General features: G+C 40.7%; 1 protein-coding gene across 3 annotated transcripts in view; it reads right to left on the reverse strand.

Moving 5' to 3' along the window:
• The window catches only part of prkdc (protein kinase, DNA-activated, catalytic subunit), a 303,035-nt gene that overhangs the window by 231,408 nt on the left and 52,477 nt on the right, over nt 1–19,150 (reverse strand). For all 3 annotated transcript variants that reach the window (XR_010019774.1, XM_063063262.1, XM_063063255.1), the window contains exons 12-18: nt 18,365–18,529; nt 17,660–17,828; nt 15,869–15,918; nt 8,565–8,711; nt 2,738–2,890; nt 2,342–2,457; nt 1,542–1,701 (exon numbers count right to left, since the gene is read on the reverse strand). Coding sequence is in view for 2 of the 3 variants with exons in the window: in XM_063063262.1 (XP_062919332.1) it covers nt 1,542–1,701; nt 2,342–2,457; nt 2,738–2,890; nt 8,565–8,711; nt 15,869–15,918; nt 17,660–17,828; nt 18,365–18,529 (960 nt within the window). In the remaining variant the exon portion in view is untranslated. The remainder of the gene's footprint in view (nt 1–1,541; nt 1,702–2,341; nt 2,458–2,737; nt 2,891–8,564; nt 8,712–15,868; nt 15,919–17,659; nt 17,829–18,364; nt 18,530–19,150) is intronic.

Below are 19,150 nucleotides of genomic sequence, written 5' to 3' on the forward strand. Positions count from 1 at the left end.
TGAACTCTCGAAAGGCATTAGGCCCTGATACCTGATAGATCACCGGAAACAACAGGCTGGAGAATTCAAGGACATCTTCAGTCTCTCACTGCTGCAGTCAGAGGTTCCCAGCTGCTTCAAAAGGACGACAATCATTATCAATGCCCAAGAAGAGCAGGATGAGCTGCCTCAACGACTATCGACCAGTAGCACTCACATCTACTGTGATGAAGTGCTTTGAGAGGTTGGTCATGGCTAGAATAAACTCCTCTCTAAGGAAGGACCTGGACCCACTACAATATAACCACAATATGTCTACAGTAGGTGCAACCTCACTGGCTCTCCACACTGCCTTGGATAGCAATTCCTATGTCAAGCTGCTGTTTAATGATTACAGCTCAGCATTCAGCACAATCAAACCCTCAGTTCTAATCAACACACTTCAAACCCCAGCTGAATTTCAGATGGTGTTATTGAGGCATACAGAAGCAAGATAGATCAGCTGGTTGTGAGATATCACAACAATATCAGTAAGACCAAGGAATTGACTGTGGACTTCAGGAAGGAGAAGATGATGGAACACACACCAGTCTCATCAGAGATGGAACGGGTGAGCAGTTTCAAGTTCCTGCGTGTCAGCATCTCTGTAGATCTGTCTTGGGTCCAACGTTTTGATGCAATTACAAAGAAAGTACAATGCAACTACATTTCATTCAGAGTGCAAAGAGACTTGGTATGTCACTAAAGACTCTCGCAAACTTCTACAGGCGTACCGTGCAGAGCATTCTAACTGGTTGCATCACCATCTGATATGGTGGGGTACTGCACAGGATTGGAAAAAGCTGCAGAAAGTTGTAAACTCATTTCTATCATGGGTACAAGCCTCTCTGGCATCGAGGACACCTTCAAAAGATGACACCTCAAAAAGGCAGCATCTATCATTAAGGAACCCCATCACTCAGGACATGCCCTCTTCTCATTGCTATCATCAACGAGGTAGTACAGAAGCCTGAAGACAATCAATGTCTCAGGAATAGCTTCTTCCCCTCTGCCATCAGCTTTCTGAATGGACAACAAACCATACTTCACTATTACTTTTCCTCTCTTTTTGCACTACTTAATTTATTTTTATATATGTTTCTTATTGTAATTTATAGTTCTTTTAATTATTATGTATTGCAACGAACTACTACCACAAAACAACAGATTTCTTGACATACAGTATTCCAGTGATATTGAACTTGATTCTGAATCTGTTACAAAAATCTATTTTCTATCTTCACAAAACTAGGTCTCATTACTCTAGCACTGGAGGTAAAGACTAGTCTAGAGAAATACTTGGGACCCATTTGCTTACAAAAATGTTCTTCGTTATTCTGTGATTTCAAAATGGGAAAGTGATAGAACAGTTCAATTCTACCTATGATCCAGCAATAGGCTCAAATATACCCTTAGTAGACACTTCTAAGTTAGTCAGCTTCCTCATCTCTCAGACACAGAATAGTTTATTGTGCAAAATGGTAAGAGAAAGAAGAAACGTGAAAGGCATTTAATTTCATTACCTGGAAATACTTAATCTTTTTGGCAATTTTCATTACAACTGACAGAAGTTTGTAAAATCCACTGACGAGGGGAAATTGTGTTGATCGCAGAATGAGCTCATGTCCAAATCTGTACATCCAATGTTCAAAGTACTCGGTGTGATTTTCCAATAACAATTCCCTGATTCAAAAGTGAAGATAATTAAATTCTCCAGATTGACACAGATACACAATGTTCTCCAGCGCATCCATGCTATGATGCCACCAATCTAGACCAAAAATACTAATAATTATTTGAATAAAGAATATATTTCAAACACAATGTTAGTTATTTAATAGTAATTATGCACAGAGTATGCCAAAGTTCGAGTTAAGAGCAACTGGGCATGAAATAAATACTATCCAGTTAAATTCTAGTGCTCAGAAATCCATTACTAATTATGGTGCAGAAGAGCATTTTCAAAAGTCAGTCTCAGTGATTGAATTCTCAAGCCATATAAGTAATCTTATGATTCTGAGCTTGAGCTCAAGAAAGTCAGACACAATCCACTCTACATAGGACCAGGAAGGAATACTGTGCTTGTAAGTAGATTCCCTACCAGATAAGACCAATGGTAAAGACCACACTAACACTGAGAGCTAATTATACATTTATAAGGCAAAGGAACTACTGACTGATTTTAAATATATAAAATGGGGACGTCAAAGCACTGACATACGATAGCAATCAAGTCAATGGCTACAAATACAGATACATACAATGTGATAATTGTATTCAAAAATAATTAAGATGAAATCTTTTCTGCTGCTTTCACACTTACCCACAGAATTCTACCAAATTGATGAAGGCAGTAAAATCTTTTGGTTTAGTTGGGTGCATATTAGCTGCTGGGTCAGATGTGGGAATTACTATGGTACTGCTGATGTCACCGGACCCCTGCAAATCAACCAAAGACCTTCAGTCATGGCATAAGCTTCAACATTTTGTTTTATATTTATTTTCTAAATTAGATTTGCTGGCTAATCAATTAACCATTTCCTGTTATATTTAACTGGGAAATGACAAATCAATTTATGGATGCATATATTAATCAGCAAGCCTGTTTTTCAGGCAAAGAAATTAAAGAAACATTGCTATGGCTGTTGACAATATTCAAAATTTCTAAAGTTAAAATCGGATTACATATCAGAACAAAGACATTAAAAAAGTATAATACCCCTTCTTCATTTGGGTTTTGCTTATCCACAGTCAGATCCAACTTCTCAATAATCTTGAGCACTGATTTAATAAACTCATCATACAGCAGACGATTTAATGACTTCAGGGGTGATTCACTGATCTGCAATGTCTCCTCAATCAATCCGGATACCTTAAATATATATAAAATTTCATTTTTTTCACAATACAGGACATTTCATTCCTTTCAGAATGCAGCAAATGACATATCACAATTCAACCACAAATGCTTGAGGTAGTATTTACCACTTCTTGATAATTTAGGAAAGAAATTGTAGTTTTGCTCCACTTCTGCTTATTTTTATCTACATCTACAGATGGAATATACAGATTACCACCAGAAGGCAGGTGAGGGACAATGACATTCCATATAAACAAAAGCAGAAAAGATTGAAATGAAACTGAAAGGTTAGAGGTAAAAGATGGATCACCAATCCAAGACACTCTTCTGTGTACTTTTGATCTAGGAATGAGAGTGTCCTTAGGACAATTTTGCAGAAACTGTATTCAACCTTTGAAGCTTTACAGATAACCAAGGGATGGGGCTGAGAAGTTGGGAGAATAAATAGGTTATTTTAAGGCACCCTGTCATCTTGGAGACAACAGGGTTGTAAAGAAGAATGCCTTCATTAGTTGAGGCATTGAGTCCAAGAGCTATTAAGTTATGTTACAGCTTTCTAAAACTTTGGTTTGTCTACATTTGGAGCATGCATTCAATTCTTGATCACCATTTTATATAAAGGGTGTGGAGGCTTTAGAGTGAGTACGGAAGAGGTTTACCAGCATGCTACTAGATTAGAGGGGATGTGCTACAAAGAGAGGTTGGACAAACTTGAGCTGTTTTCTTTAGAGTGACAGAGGCTGAGAAGAGACCTGATGGAAGTTGAAAAGATCATGAGAGACAGAGAGTAGACACCTGGTACTTCTGACAAGGGTTAAAATATCTAATGTTACAGGGGAATGAATTTAAGATGAGAGGGGTAAATTCAAAGGAGATGTGAGGGGCAGATTTCTTTGCCTCTCGAGAGCGGGTTGGTGCCTAAAATGTGCAGCCAAGATCATATTGAGGCAAATATGATGAGACATTTAAGAGGCTCTTAGATAGGCACATGGATGTACACAGAATGGAAGGTTACATACACTGCGTACGCAGTAGGAATTAGTTTAGTCTGGCATTTAATCACCAGTTCAATTTGTTTAGCAGACATCATGGCCAAAGGGCCTGTTCCTGTGCCATCCTGTTTCATGTCCTATGTTCGAATAGCACAAGGGATAAAAGTATAAGAAATTTATTGAAAACCAGATAAATACAACTCCTAGTTCTTGAAAGATACTTAATCTGAAATTCCCAATGGGGCATCACAATGAATATTCTTGGCAGCAATAGACATAACTAAAAAGGTGGAAATTTTATTACCAAGATTTAGCACCTGAATAAATTTATGCCAAAAAAAATTAGGAGGTCTATAGTTAGGGGGTCAGACAGGCGATTCAGTGAATGCAGGAAAGAAGCACTGATAGTAGTTTGCCTCCCAGGTGCCAGGGTCTGGGATGTTTCTGATCGCGTCCATGATATCCTTAAGTGGGAAGGAGAACAGCCAGAGGTCGTGATACATATTGGTACGAACAACATAGGCAGGAAAAGGGAGGAGGCCCTGAAAGCAGACTACAGGGAGTCACCTCAGGATTACTGCCTGTGCCACGTGACAGTGAGTATAGGAATAGAGTGAGGTGGAGGATAAATGTGTGGCTGAGGGACTGGAGCAGGGGTCAGGGATTCAGATTTCTGGATCATTGGGATGTCTTTTGGGGCAGAGGTGACCTGGTACAAAAAGGACAGTTTGCACTTGAATCCCAGGGGGACCAATATCCTGGCGGGGAGGTTTGCTAAGGCTGTTGGGGAGAGTTTAAACTAGGATTGCTGGAGGGGTGGGAACCAAATTGAAGAGCCGAAGGAAGAGGCGAATAGAGAAATAGAGAAATAGAGAAAGCTTGGAAACAGTGTGAGAGGGAGGATAGGCAGGTGATTGAGAAGGGACACGCTCAGACCGATGGTTTGAGATGTGTCTATTTTAATGCAAGGAGTATTATGAACGAAGTGGATGAGCTTACAGCGTGGATCAGTACTTGGAGCTATGATGTTGTGGCCATTACAGAGACTTGGATGGCTCAGGGGCAGGAATGGTTACTTTGAGTGCCAGGCTATAGATGTTTCAGAGAGGACCGGGAGGGAGGCAAAAGAGGTGAGGGCATGGCACTGTTGATCAGAGATAGTGTCACGGCGACAGAAAAGGAGAAAGTCATAGAGGGAAACAACAGGAATTCTGCAGATGCTGGAAATTCAAGCAACACACATCAAAGTTGCTGGTGAACGCAGCAGGCCAAGCAGCATCTGTAGGAAGAGGTGCAGTCGACGTTTCAGGCCGAGACCCTTCATCAGGACTCACGAAGGGTCCTGACGAAGGGTCTCGGCCTGAAACGTTGACTGCACCTCTTCCTACAAGTCATAGAGGGGTTGTCTACGGAGTCTCTGTGGATGGAAGTTAGGAATAGGAAGGGGTCAATAACTCTACTGAGTGTTTTTTATAGACCACCAATAGTAACAGGGACATCGAGGAGCAGATAGGGAGACAGATTCTGGAAAAGTGTAATAACAACAGGGTTGTCGTAGTGGGATATTTTAATATCCCAAATGTGATTGGCATATCCCCAGAACAAGGGGCTTAGATGGTGTGTTCAGGAAGGTTTCTTGACACAATATGTAGATATGCCTACAAGAGAAGCTGTACTTGATCTGGTATTGGGAAATGAACCTGGTCAGGTGTCAAGTCTCTCAGTGGGAGAGCATTTTGGAGATAGTGATCACAATTCTATTCCCTTTACCATAGCATTGGAGAGGGAAAGGAACAGACAAGTTAGGAAAGTGTTTAATTGGAGTAAGGGGAAATATGAGGCTATCAGGCAGGAGCTTGGAAGCATAAATTGGGAACAGGTGTTCTGAGGGAAACGTACAGAAGAAATGTGGCAAATGTTCAGGTGATATTTGTGTGGAGTTCTGCATAGGTACGTTCCAATGAAACAGGGAAAGGACGATAGGGTACAGGAACCGTGGTGTACAAAGGCTGTTGTAAATCTAGTCAAGAAGAAAAGAAGAGCTTACGAAAGGTTCAAAAAGCTAGGTAATGATAGAGATCTAGAAGATTATAAGGCAAGCAGGAACGAGCTGAAGAAGGAAATTAGGAGAGCCAGAAGGGGCCAATGAGAAGGCCTTGACAGACAGGATTAAGGAAAACCCCAAAGCATTCTACAAGGATGTGAAGAGCAAGAGGACAAGGCACGAGAGAATAGGACCAATCAAGTGTGACAGTGGGAAAGTGTGTATGGAACCGAAGGAGATAGCAGAGGTACTTACTGAGTACTTTCCTTCAGTATTCACTACGGAAAAGGATCTTGGCGATTGTAGGGATGACTTACAGCAGACTGAAAAGCTTGAGCATGTAGATATTAAGAAAGAGGATGTGCTGGAGCTTTTGGAAAGCATCAAGTTGGGTAAGTCACCATGACTGGACGAGATATACTCCAGGCTACTGTGGGAGGCAAGGGAGGAGATTGCTGAGCCTCTGGCAATGATCTTTAAATCATGAATGGGGACAGGAGAGGTTCCAGAGGATTGGAGGGTTGCAGATGTTGTTCTATTATTCAAGAAAGGGAGTAGAGATAGCCCAGGATATTATAGACCAGTGAGTCTTACTTTAGTAGTCAGTAAGTTGATGGAGAAGATCCTGAGAGGCAGGATTTATGAACATCTGGAGAGGCATAATATGGTTAAGAATAGTCAGCATGGCTTTGTGAAAGGCAGGTTGTGCCTTATGAGCCTGATAGAATTTTTTGAGGATGTGACTAAACACATTGATGAAGGTAGAGCAGATGATGTAGTATATATGGATTTCAGCAAGGCATCTGATAAGGTACCCCATGCAAGGCTTATTGAGAAAGCAAGGAGGCATGGGATCCAAGGAGACAGTGCTTTGTGGATCCAGAAGTGGCTTGCCCACAGAAGGCAAAGAGTGGTTGTAGACAGGTCATATTCTGCATGGAGGTCGGTGACCAGTGGTGTGCCTCAGGGATCTGTTCTGAGACCCTTACTCTTCATGATTTTTATAAATGACCTGGATGCAGAAGTGGAGGGATGGGTTAGTAAATTTGCTGATGACACCAAGGTTGGGGGTGTTGTGGAAAGTGTGGAAGGCTGGCAGAGGTTACAGCGGGGCATTGATAGGATGCAAAACTGAGCTGAGAAGTGGCAGATGGAGTTCAATCCAGATAAGTGTGAGGTAGTTCATTTTGGTAGGTCAAAATGATGAGAATATAGTATTAATAGTAAGACTCTTGGCAGTGTGGAGGATCACAGGGATCTTGGGGTCCGAGTCCATAGGATACTCAAAGCTGCGGCGCAGGTTGACTCTGTGGTTAAGAAAGCATATGGTGTATTGGCCTTCATCAATCGTGGGATTCAGCTTAGGAGCCGAGAAGTAATGTTACAGCTATATAGGACCCTGGTCAGGCCCCACTCGGAGCACTGTGCTCAGTTCTGGTTGCCTCACTACAGGAAGGACGTGGAAACCATGGAAAGGGTGCAGAGGAGACTTACAAGGGTGGTGCCTGGATTGGGAAGTACACCTTATGAGAATAGGTTGAGTGATCTTGGCCTTTTTACTTTGGAGCGACGGAGGATGAGAGGTGACCTGATAGAGGTGTATAAGATGATGAGAGGCATTGATCGTGTGGATAGTCAGAGGCTTTTTCCCAGGGCTGGACTGACTAGCACGAGAGGGCACAGCTTTAAGGTGCTTGGAAGTAGGTACAGAGGAGATGTCAGGGGTTATTTATCTATTTGTTTGTTTGTTTGTTTATTTAATTTTTTTTTTACGCAGAGAGTGGTGAGTGCATGGAATGGGCTGCCTGCGACAGTGATGGACGCGGATATGATAGGGTCTTTTAGAAACTCCTAGACAGATATATGGAGCTCAGAAAAATAGAGGGCTATGGGTAACCCTAGGTAATTTCTCAGGTAAGGACATGTTCGGCACAGCTTTGTGGGCCGAAGGGCTTGTATTGTGCTGTAGGTTTTCTATGTTTCTAAGCAGATTGTTTTTTTAAAGTCTCCATTCTGTACTGCACCCATCATTCTGATTCCATTTTGAACACAGTAGCATGTTAAAATGTGAGGTGTGAGGCCTTCTGCCGGTTGGTGTTGACCATGCATATTGTGTCATATGCAAGCCTGGGCAGTACAATATGGAGAGTGAGCTGTTGGCCAGGTACCAGGATCCTCCTCTCCGTGCAGCTGATGAACCCAAAGGAATGGCAGAGGCCAAAACAGTTTGGCACCAGCACCGTTGGGACTGTGTGGGACTGCCTTAGGGACTCCAGCTCTAGATTTCTCCCCAGGTTTATTTCCATTGCCTTCCCCATGAGCAGGTATAGTCGCAAGGTAGTGGAGGTTTGAGATCAGAGTGTTCCTTCTCCTAGGTGAGCTGCCAACCATGGCTGACGAGCCACAGCTGCCCTAAGCGACAGGTTCTATGACACCAATAACCCACCTTTGCCCCTTCTCCTGTCAGAAGAAACAGTCCATCAGACAGTAGCTAAGTGACACATGAAGGCCAGGAACTGGACTTGGCTGTCAAAGGTTGTTTGAATCGCACACCAATGGGAGTGTTTTACACGAACGTTTGTAGATAGTAGGAGCCCGGCTGTGTCAACCTATGGTTAAAATGCACTAAACTCATATCAGATGAGGATACCTTCATTTTCTCACAGTCCAGCAGGATTCTGAATAAGTCCAAGTAATCCTTGTAAGATGGAACTCTCCATTTTCCTGTTGCTACAGTGCCACTGGTGCCGGATGACTGTTGTGTATTTGATCCCAGCCCAAGTTTCCCTGTTCCCTCCTAAGGATTTAATTAAAATTTCCATTGGTTAACATCATAAACCAACACACAATGAGGAAATATGCTGAGTAAAGATAACACTGAAAAGGAAAACTTTGAACAGCAAGTGTAGGTAATTGATAAGTGTGGTCAGCAGAGAAGGTGAAAGCACTAGAAGATTTGAATACAGTCTTAATGCAATTATGTAGGCCCTTGCTGATACCGGACCTGAAATATTTATACACAGTTTTGTTCTCACCAAAATAAGGATATAGCTGATACAGGCAAGTACATCTGGGTGTTGAGATGTGAGGCCTGTTTGCTACATTTAAGAATGAGAGGTGATCTTGTTGAAACTTGAAAATTCTCACAGGGCTCAACACAGTGGATATAGGGAAGATATCTCCTTTGGCTCAGAGGAGAATCCACAATGTACACCACAGCCTCAGAATAAGAAGTCAAGTGGTTCAATTTAATATCAGAGAATGCATATAGTATACAACCTGAAATTCTTACTCTTCGCAGATATCCATGAAACAAGAAACCGCATAGAATAAATGATAGAACCATCAGAACCACAAAGCCTCCCCAAGCACAAGCATCGACCCTCCCCCACCTGCTCCCCCTCCTCTCCATCAGCAGAAGCACCGACCTCCCCTCCACCATACAAGCAATCGCAAAAGTCCCCCCACCCCCAGAGATCTTGATCTAGAGTCCATCAAAAACTGCAGTCCATAATCCAGAAGTTCAGTATCTCAGAAAGGCTCTCTCTCTCCATCGAGGGAGAGAGAGGTCACTCCTGCAACAATGAAAACAGAGTCCCGATGTTACAGTCTTCTGCGTCATCTACTTACGACGGAAATGAAAAATTTTCTCACTCAGAGGAAGGAGAATCTTCGGAGCTCCGTGTCCCCAAGGGGTACGGAGGCCCAGTCATTGTGCTCATTCCAAAAAGAGATCAATAGACAGTACGAAGACCAAGGGAAATGGGGAGAACACAGATAAATTAAACTGTGGTAGAAAGCCAGTATTGAGTTAATGAATGAAGGAGCAGAATAAAAGGACCTAATATTGATCCTGCGATCATCAATATAATGACCTGTGTAAAGCCTTGGCCAGGATGCGGACTCTCAGGAAATGAGGGCAACTGACCTCCTGTAAATGCAACCACCTCGTCCAGCTTTTGTAATCATTAACTTGTGAAAAAACTAAGCTCAATGACCTGATTACAGGTACATGGAAAATAAAAAAACATAATAGATGCTGGAAATGAAGCAGAAAATTCAGGAAACACTCAAAAGATTACACATTATCCCTAGTTGGATATAAGCAAGAGATCCCGTGCTTTCTGATTCACCCTATGAGGTTTACTTTTGAGGGCAATGAATCTCACTGGAACCTTCCAAGGTATTCTGATGAAGGATCAATAACACAATGTTTTCATTCCATTTCTCTCAAGCATTGCATGATTAGCTGTTCAGCATTTTCTGTTTCTTTTACCAAAGGGGAAACCTAGCTGACAATGTACAATGCTTATAAAAAATACTCCCCCCACCCCGAAGCTTTCATGTTTTATTGCTTTACAACATTGAATCACCATGGATTTAATTTGGCTTTTTTCTGACACTGATCAACAGAAAAAGACTCTCTCATGTTGAAGTGAAAACAGATCTCTACAAAGTGATCTAAATTAATCACAGATTTAAAACACAAAATAATTGATTGCATATGTATTCATCCCTTTTAATATGGCACACCAACTCAACACTTGCGCAACCTCACATAATTAGTTAAATGGAGATCACCTGTGTGCAGTCAAAGTGTTTCAATCGATTAAGGTAAAAATACACCTGCATCTGGAAGGTTCAACTGCTGGTAAGTCAGTATCCTGGCAAAAACTACACAACGAAGACATAAGAACACTCCAAGAAACTCTGCAGAGAGGTTATTGAAAAGCACAAGTCAGGAGATGGATTCAAGAAAATGTCCAAGTCACTGAATAACCCTTGGAGTACAGTTAAGTCAATTGTCAATAAATGGAAAGAATATTGCACAGCTGTAAATCTGCCCAGAGCAGGAGGTCCTCAAAAACTGAGTGACTGTGCAAGAAGGGGACTAGTGAGGGTGACCACCAAGAGACCTATGACAACTCTGGAGGAGCTATAAGCTTCAGTGGCTGAGATGGGAGAGACTGTGCATACAACAACTGTTGCCCAGGTGCTTCACCAGTTGCTGCTTTATGGAAGAGTGGCAAAAAGAAAGCCACTGTTGAAAGAACATCACATCAGCTGGAGTTTGCCAGAAGGCATGTGGGAGACTCTGAAGTCAGCTGGAAGAAAGTTCTATGGTCTGATGAAACTAAAATTGAGCTTTTTGGCCATCAGATTAAACACTATGTTTGGCATAAGCCGAATGCCGCACATCATCAAAAACTCACCATCCCAACCATGAAGCATGCTGGTGGCTGCATCATGCTGTGAAGATGCTTCACTGCAGCAGGCCCTGGAAGGCTTGTGAAGGTAAAAGGTAAAATGAATGCAGCAAAATACAGGGAAATCCTGGAGGAAAACTTGATGCAGTCTTCAAGAGTACAGTGATTTCAGAGAAGATTTGTTTTCCAGCAAGACAATAACTCCAAGCATAGAGCCAAAGCTACACAGGAATGGCTTAAAAACAACAAAGTTGTTTTCCTGGAGTGGCTGGAGTGACCTCAATCCAATTGAGAATTTGTGGCTTGGCTTGAAAAGGGCTGTCCACTCACAATCCCCATGCAATCTGACAGAGCTTGAGCAGTTTTGTAAAAAGAATGGGGGAAAATTGCAGTGTCCAGATGTGCAAAGCTGATAGAGACCTATTCACACAGACTCCGTGCCACAATTGCTGCCAAAGGTTCATCTACTAAATACTGATTTGAAGGGGGCAAGTGAAGTGGTGCTAGCAAGTTTGTGAACCATGTAGAATTTTCTCTACTTCTGCATAAATATGACATAAAACATGATCAGATCTTCATGCAAGTACTAAAACTAGATAGAGAACACAATTAAATCAATATCACAAAAAAAACATTATGCTTGTTCATTTATTTTTGAGAAAAATGATCCAATATTACATGTCTTTGTTGAAACAAGTATGTAAACCTCTGGGGTAATGTGTTCTACAAAAGCTATCTGGAATCAGGTGTTCCAATCAATGAGGTGAGATTGGAGGTGTGGTCGGTGCCCTGCCCTATAAAAAAGACACACAAAGTCAGGTTACTGACAGAGTCTGCTCTTCTCAAGAAAGATCTGGTTATGTGCACCATGCTTCGATCACAACAACTTTCAGAGGACCTTAGAAGAAGAATTGTAGAGATGCATGAAGCTGGAAAAGGATACAAAAGCATTTCCAAAGACCAGAGTGTTCATCAGACCACAGTAAGAGAAACTGTCTACAAATGTAGGAAATTTGGCACTGTTGCTACTTTCCCGAGGAGTAGGCATCCTGCAAAGATCACACCAAGAGCACAACGTGTAATGCTGAAGAAGGTGAAAAAGACCCAAGGGTAACAGCAAAAGACCTGCAGAAACCTGTTAACGTCTCTGTTCATGTGTCCACTATAAGAAAAACACTGAAGAAGAATGATGTTCATAGAAGGACACCATGGAGGAAACGACTGCTCTGCAAAAAACACTGCTGCATATCTCAAGTCTGTAAAAGACCACCTGGATGTTCTACAACGCTTCAGGGACAATATTCTGTGGCCAGATGAGACAAAAGTTGAACTTTCCGGCAGAAGTGCAAATTGCTATGTTTGGAGGAAAAAGGGCACTGGTCACCAACACCAAAACCTCACCTCAACTGTGAAGCATGGTGGAAGGATCAGCATTGTTTGGGCCTGCTTTGCTGCCTCAGGATCTGGACAGCTTGCAATCATTGCGGGAACAATCAATTCAAAATTGTATCAGGGCATTTTACAGGAGCATGTCAGGATAGTAGTCCGTCACCTGAAGCTTAATAGAAGTTGGATAATGCAACAAGACAATGACCTAAAAGACCAGAGTAAATCAGCAACAGAATGGTTCAAAAAGAAGTAAATTTTTGTTTTGGAATGACCGAGTCAAAGTCCTGGCCTTAATCCAAAAGCAGTGTTGTGGAAGGACCTGAAGCGAGCAGTTAGACCATAAGACATCGGAGCAGAATTAGGCCATTCAGCTCGAGTCTGCTCTGCCATTCCATCATGTCTGGTCCTGAATCCCACTCAATCCCATACACCTGCCTTCTTGCAATATCCTTTGATGCCCTGACTGATTAGGAAACTTTTGCCTTAAATATACCCACGGACTTGGCTTCCACTGCAGTCTGTGGCAGAGCATTCCACAGATCTGCTACTCTCTGGCTAACAAAAATTCCACTTTACCTGTTCTAAAAGATCACCCCTCAATTTTGAGGCTGTGCTCTCTAGTTCTGGATACCCCCACCATAGGAAACATCCTCTCCACATCCACCCCATCTAGTCCTATCAACATTCAGTCTGTTTCAATAAGATCCCCACATATTCTTCTAAATTTCAGTGAGTACAGGCCCAAAGCTGCCAAACACTCCTCATATGTTAACCACGTTATTCCCAGAATCATCCTCGTGAACCTCCTGTGGACTCTCTCCAAAGGTAACACATCCCTTCTGAGATATGGGGCCCAAAACTGTTGACAAAATTCCAAGTGCGGCCTGACTAGTGTCTTTTAATGCCTCAGCATTACCTCCTTGCTTTTATATTCTATTCCCCTTGAAATAAATGCCAATATTACATCTGCCTTCTTCAGCACACAGTTAACCTGTAAGTTAACCTCCTGGGAGTCTTGCATGAGGACCCCTAAGACCCTCTGCACCTCTGATAGTCATACTTTATTGATCCCAGGGGGAAATTGGTTTTCGTTACAGTTGCACCATAAATAATAAATAGTAATAGAACCATAAATAGTTAAATAGTAATATGTAAATTATGCCAGTAAGTTATGAAATGTCCAGGACCAGCCTATCGGCACAGGGTGTCTGACCCTCCAAGGGAGGAGTTGTAAAGTTTGATGGCCACAGGCAGGAATGACTTCCTATGACACTCTGTGCTGCATCTTGGAGGAATGAGTCTCTGGCTGAATGTACTCCTGTGTCCACCCAGTACATTATGTAGTGGATGGGAGACATTGACCAAGATGGCATGCAACTTAGACAGCAACCTCTTTTTTTCAGACATGTTTGAACCTTCTCCCCATTTAGATAATAGTCTGCTCTATTGTTCCTCTTACCAAACTGCATTATCATAATTTCCCAACACTGTATTCCATTTGCCACTTTTTTGCCCATTCTTCCAATTTGTCTTAGTCATGCTGCAATCACATTGCTTCCTCAGCACTACCTACCCCGCCACTATCATCCGCAAGCTTTCCACAAAGCCATCAATTCCATTTCCAAACCATTGACAAACAATGTGAAGAGTAACGGTCCCAATACTGACCCCTGAGGAACACCACTAGTCACTGGCAACCAACCAGAAAAACCCCCTTTTCTCCCCCACTGGCTGTCAGCCATTCCTCTATCCATGCCAGTATCTTTCCTGTAACACCAGAGGATTTTATCTTGTTAAGCAGCCTTATAAGGTGTGGCCCCTTATCAAATGCCTTCTGAAAATCCAAGCAAATGACAATTTTCACGTCACATGCCAACGATAAGAAACCTGATTCTAATCCATCACCTCTCCTTTGTCCACTCTGCTTGTTACTTCCTCGGAGAACTCTAACAAATTTGTCAGGCAAGATTTCCCTTTACAGAAACCATGCTGACTTTGACTTATTTTATCATTAGTCTCCAAGTACCCCGAAACCTTATCCTTCATAATAGACTCCAATACTTTCTTAGGCTAACTAGCCAGTTCATGCAAGGAAGCCCACCTACATCCCAGATTTGAAGCAGTATTGTAAGGAAAACTGGATTGGAATTCCTCCAAGCCAATGGAGTTTGGTAGCATCCAAGTGAGAAATTGTACTTGACAGATCAAGGAAAAAGCAGAGATCTGAGTCTGTTGAAGCCAATTCTTTGACAATCAGACTGATTGAACACAGATAATATGAGCAGGAAGGAATTGAGTTTACAAAGCGTAAAGCGACAAGGTCAACTGATAAAGCATTTTAGCACTTTCAGGTTAGAAAACTGACAACATATTATAAATGTAGCCAATCAACAGATACTATCTCTGACACTATGTTGTTAATATACCAATCCTTCACATGAAATTCTTCTCTTCATGTTATTTTAATAGACAATCATCCAGTGAAATTTTATGCAAGAATCTGCTAGTTTTACACCATTTATATATTACACCACAAAAAATAAATAGATTAAATTCAGATCTATTTGATAAATGCTTTCAGTGTAATCAAGAAATTGGTACTTTTTTTACATTCTACTTGGTCTTGTTTTAAAATTCAACCTTTTGGGATAAATTTAAGAGTCTTATTGGAACAAATTACTGGAACTCAACTTCCACATAACCCTGTATTATTTCTATTAGGTGATATTGAAGGGATAAAACCGAAACTTAAATTGAATAAATATCAGAAAGAATTTATAAAAATTGCATTGGCAGTAGCTAAGAAGACTATAGCAGTTACTTGGAAATCTGATTCGTATTTAAGTATGGATCGTTGGAATAATGAAATGGCTATTTCTATTCCACTCGAAAAAATTACTTATAATTTAAGAGATAAATATGTAACATTTTTGAATATTTGGCGCCCTTATTTACAAAAGATAGGATGGCATATTTAAGTGCTCCGATAAAGACCTTGGTCCTTCGGGGAAAGTAACGAATAATTATACCAAATTTATTTTGAATCCCATGGAGCATGTGGAAACCTTCCAATACCCAGGCGGTTCTTTTCTTTTTTTCTCTCTTTTCTTTCTTTTTAGGTAGGACTATATATGGGGGGGGGAGGGTTAAGGGGAGGGGGGAGGGTAGATTTTATCTTTTCATGTATTCTTTTTGAAAACTCAATAAAAATTATATTACAAAAAAGAATCCGCTAGTTTGTCTGAAATAAAATTAATGCTAGTATTCTTTACTTGAGAGCTCTTAGTCCACAATATGACCTTAGTGCAACCGTCAATGACTGCAACTCAGTGAAGCAGATCATACAAATTTTTCTTACCCCGGGAAGGAGGACTGGCTTTGAACACACACGAATCAGACCCTGATGCACTGAAACACAATTTTTAAAAAACTTGAATCAAGGGGTCAATAAACTCAAGAACCAAATTAATTCCCAAATTTATTTGGGCAACTTCAATAATTCTGTCAGACAATAAATGGAAAACCACCCTATGTAAACACAACATATTTCACAGTTTAACAAGTCACCAAATGGCATTAATTCTTTTAATTTGCATTCACAGTTACAAGTTTTCCCCACATGTAAAACTTTCTTGCTCCACTGCCAAATATCAAAATTCCACCCCCAGCACTTTTTTCCAGCTTGACACAAAAATAATGTAAGCAATTTAGTGACTGTAAATCAAAACATTAAACTCATTTGCAATTTGGTTTAAGGGAATTCTAGTTTGCTAAATTTTCACAAAAAAATTATGTGAACAATGTTCTCAAACACTGTTCCTTTCAGAAGGCCAAAGATCATTTATTAAAGCACAAGAACTCCAGTCATCCTTGATGTTCGCCCCATTTAAGATAGAAACCTTTCCATAAGACCAGAAGACATTGGAGCAGAATTCGATCATTCAGCCCATCGAATCTTCACCATTATTTGATCATGTTTATCCATTTTCCTCACAACTCCATTCTCCTGGAATCTCTCCATAACCTTTCACATCCTGACATCAAGAATCTATCAACCTCCACCTTAAATACGTCCAATGACCTGGCCTCCACAGCCTCCTGTCGCTATGAATTCTGCCCTCTGGCTAAAGAAATTCCCCCTTATCTCCATTCTAAATGGACATCCCTCTATTCTGAGGTTGTGCCCTCTACACTGGTCCTAGACACCCATTTGACTCTCTACATCCACTCCAACTAAGCCTTTCAACATTCAATAGGTTTCAATAAGATTCCACCTCATTCTTCTAAATTCTAGCGAGTACAGGCCTAGAGTCAAACATTCTTCATATGGTAAGCTTTTCATTCCCAGAATCATTTTTGTGAACCTCCTTTGAACCCTCTCCAATGTCAGCACATCCCTTCTTAGATTAAGGGACCCAAAACAGCACACAATAATCCAAGTGTGGCCTCATCAGTGCCTTATAAAGCCTCAACATTACTTCCTTGCTTTCACATTCTAGTCCTCTCGATATGAATGCTAATATTGTATTTGCCTTCCTTACCACCGACTCAACCTGCAAGTTAACCTACCAAGTACCACAGCATCTCAGATTTTTAGAATTTCTCCCCGTTTAGAAAATAGTCTACACTTTTATTCATTTTACCAAGGTGCATGACCATACACTTTGTAACACTGTATTACATCTGCCACTTCTTTGCCATTTTCCGAATCTATGTAAGTCTTTCTGCAGCATCCCTACTACCTTCAACGTTACCTGCCCCTCCACCTATCTTCGTATCACCTGCAAACTTGGCTACAAAGCCATCAATTCCATCATCCAAATCACTGACATACAATGTAACAACAGGTGGTCCCTACACCGAGCCCTGCAGAACACCACTCATCACCGGCAGCCAATCAGAAAAAGCTCCCTTTATTCCTGCTTTATCCATGCTAGTATTAGAGTTGTTATTGTTTTCCCACTCAAATTTCAAACGGAAGTGGTTCAAAATATGCTATTCTCCCTTGCATAAGCTACATTCCTTCGCAAGCTAACTACATCTTTAACATTGCTGTGCATTAAGAAACCTTAGGGAATATTTTGCTAATCATGCCATATGAGAAAAGTGGCAGTTTAATATATTTATGGGAGTGAACAATTACACTGACCTACTGTGCTAATAAAACTCCAAAGCATCGGGCCTTTTCCAGCCAGAGCAATAAAGAGTTTAACAATGGATTGACAACAAACTGGTTGCATCTTTGTGCTGTATTGTGGGAAGCCATCCATCTGAACCACTATTAGACGTTCTAACACTGATGTATAAACTCCAGGGATCTGAAGAAGAAGAAAAAAATCCAATAATAGATATAAACTATGCATTTTTCAATAAATTTCTCATTTCAAACAGCTGAAGCAGAATTTTTGTTCTCTGATAACTTAAAAACATTTTTTAAAAATGAAGATATTTTAAAAGTCTTGCTTTTGGTCAATTTCTGAGAGTATTTTGTTAATCAGGAACATGAATGACTAAGGAATTCCCTCCATCAATCTTGACAAAGGCACTGGTGCATGCAGTTGTCATGCCACAAATTGGCTGGACATGCAATCACTGTATAAAGGCAGTAGAACCAGTTCCCTGGTTCACCTTCTGGCACTGCATCCAGTGGCATACAAAATACTTTCTTGTAAACTAATTTTGAGAAATTAAGTCACAATTTAATCCTTGCTATTAAAATATAATTTAAAATCAATATATTGTAAACCTTATGGGTGCAAATGAAACTGAAAGTAAGATAAAAATCTCATTAACAAAAGACAAGCATGGAATGTTTCTGAAAGTTTCTGAAGGAACCAACATTGGATACACTTACCTTGTCAATATGGAAGATGACATATGCAATGGAGTCTAAGAAACTGGGAAGCTGATAAATATTGTCATCTTCAGTATCTGCTTCTGTAAGATACATCTGTTTGCAACGCTGAATCAACTCCGTGTACATTAAGTCAACATTTTGTGAGTTCACAGCCTTACAGGGCTGAAATGATAGAGAAAGCATTAAAATTAAACCTTTTGACTCTATTAGTTTTGGTGCATTCATTGTAAAGGTTAAGACAAGAACCAAAGTGCAGTTCTTTCAAAAATATTGCAGAACTTGTTAATGTTAATGTCTTTAATATTTCTGATTAATTTGTTACATCACTAGCCCTTTAGAACTGATCTGTAATTTGTCTAATCAAGTCCTTTCACAAGACATCCAGAACCAATGATATTAACCCACCCTCAAGTCTTGCACCTGCCTCAAATATTTCTCAGTTTTCCTTAAAAATGCAACTGTGTCCAACTCACCCTTGCTTCATTGCGCTAACAATTGACTCTTGTATTATGAATCAACCTTCATCCTTTCAGGCACAGCATTCCAAATCTTGATTGGTTGCATTAAAACTCTCAAAACCCAATATGGTCAATACAAATTCTCAAAAGCAGAGAAGACATCAAAGTGATGCACATACACTGCACTACTTGAAAAACACTGAGCTTTTGTAAAGATAATACAGAGTGTAGTGGATATAATTAACACTTTTTTTTAGGGAGAAGATAAAGGAGTTGATGTACAGTTCCATAATAAGCAAAAGAAAATAAAGAAAATAAAACAGCT

The sequence above is a fragment of the Mobula hypostoma genome, chromosome 1 (genome assembly GCF_963921235.1).
Source record: "Mobula hypostoma chromosome 1, sMobHyp1.1, whole genome shotgun sequence".
NCBI lineage: Eukaryota > Metazoa > Chordata > Chondrichthyes > Myliobatiformes > Myliobatidae > Mobula > Mobula hypostoma.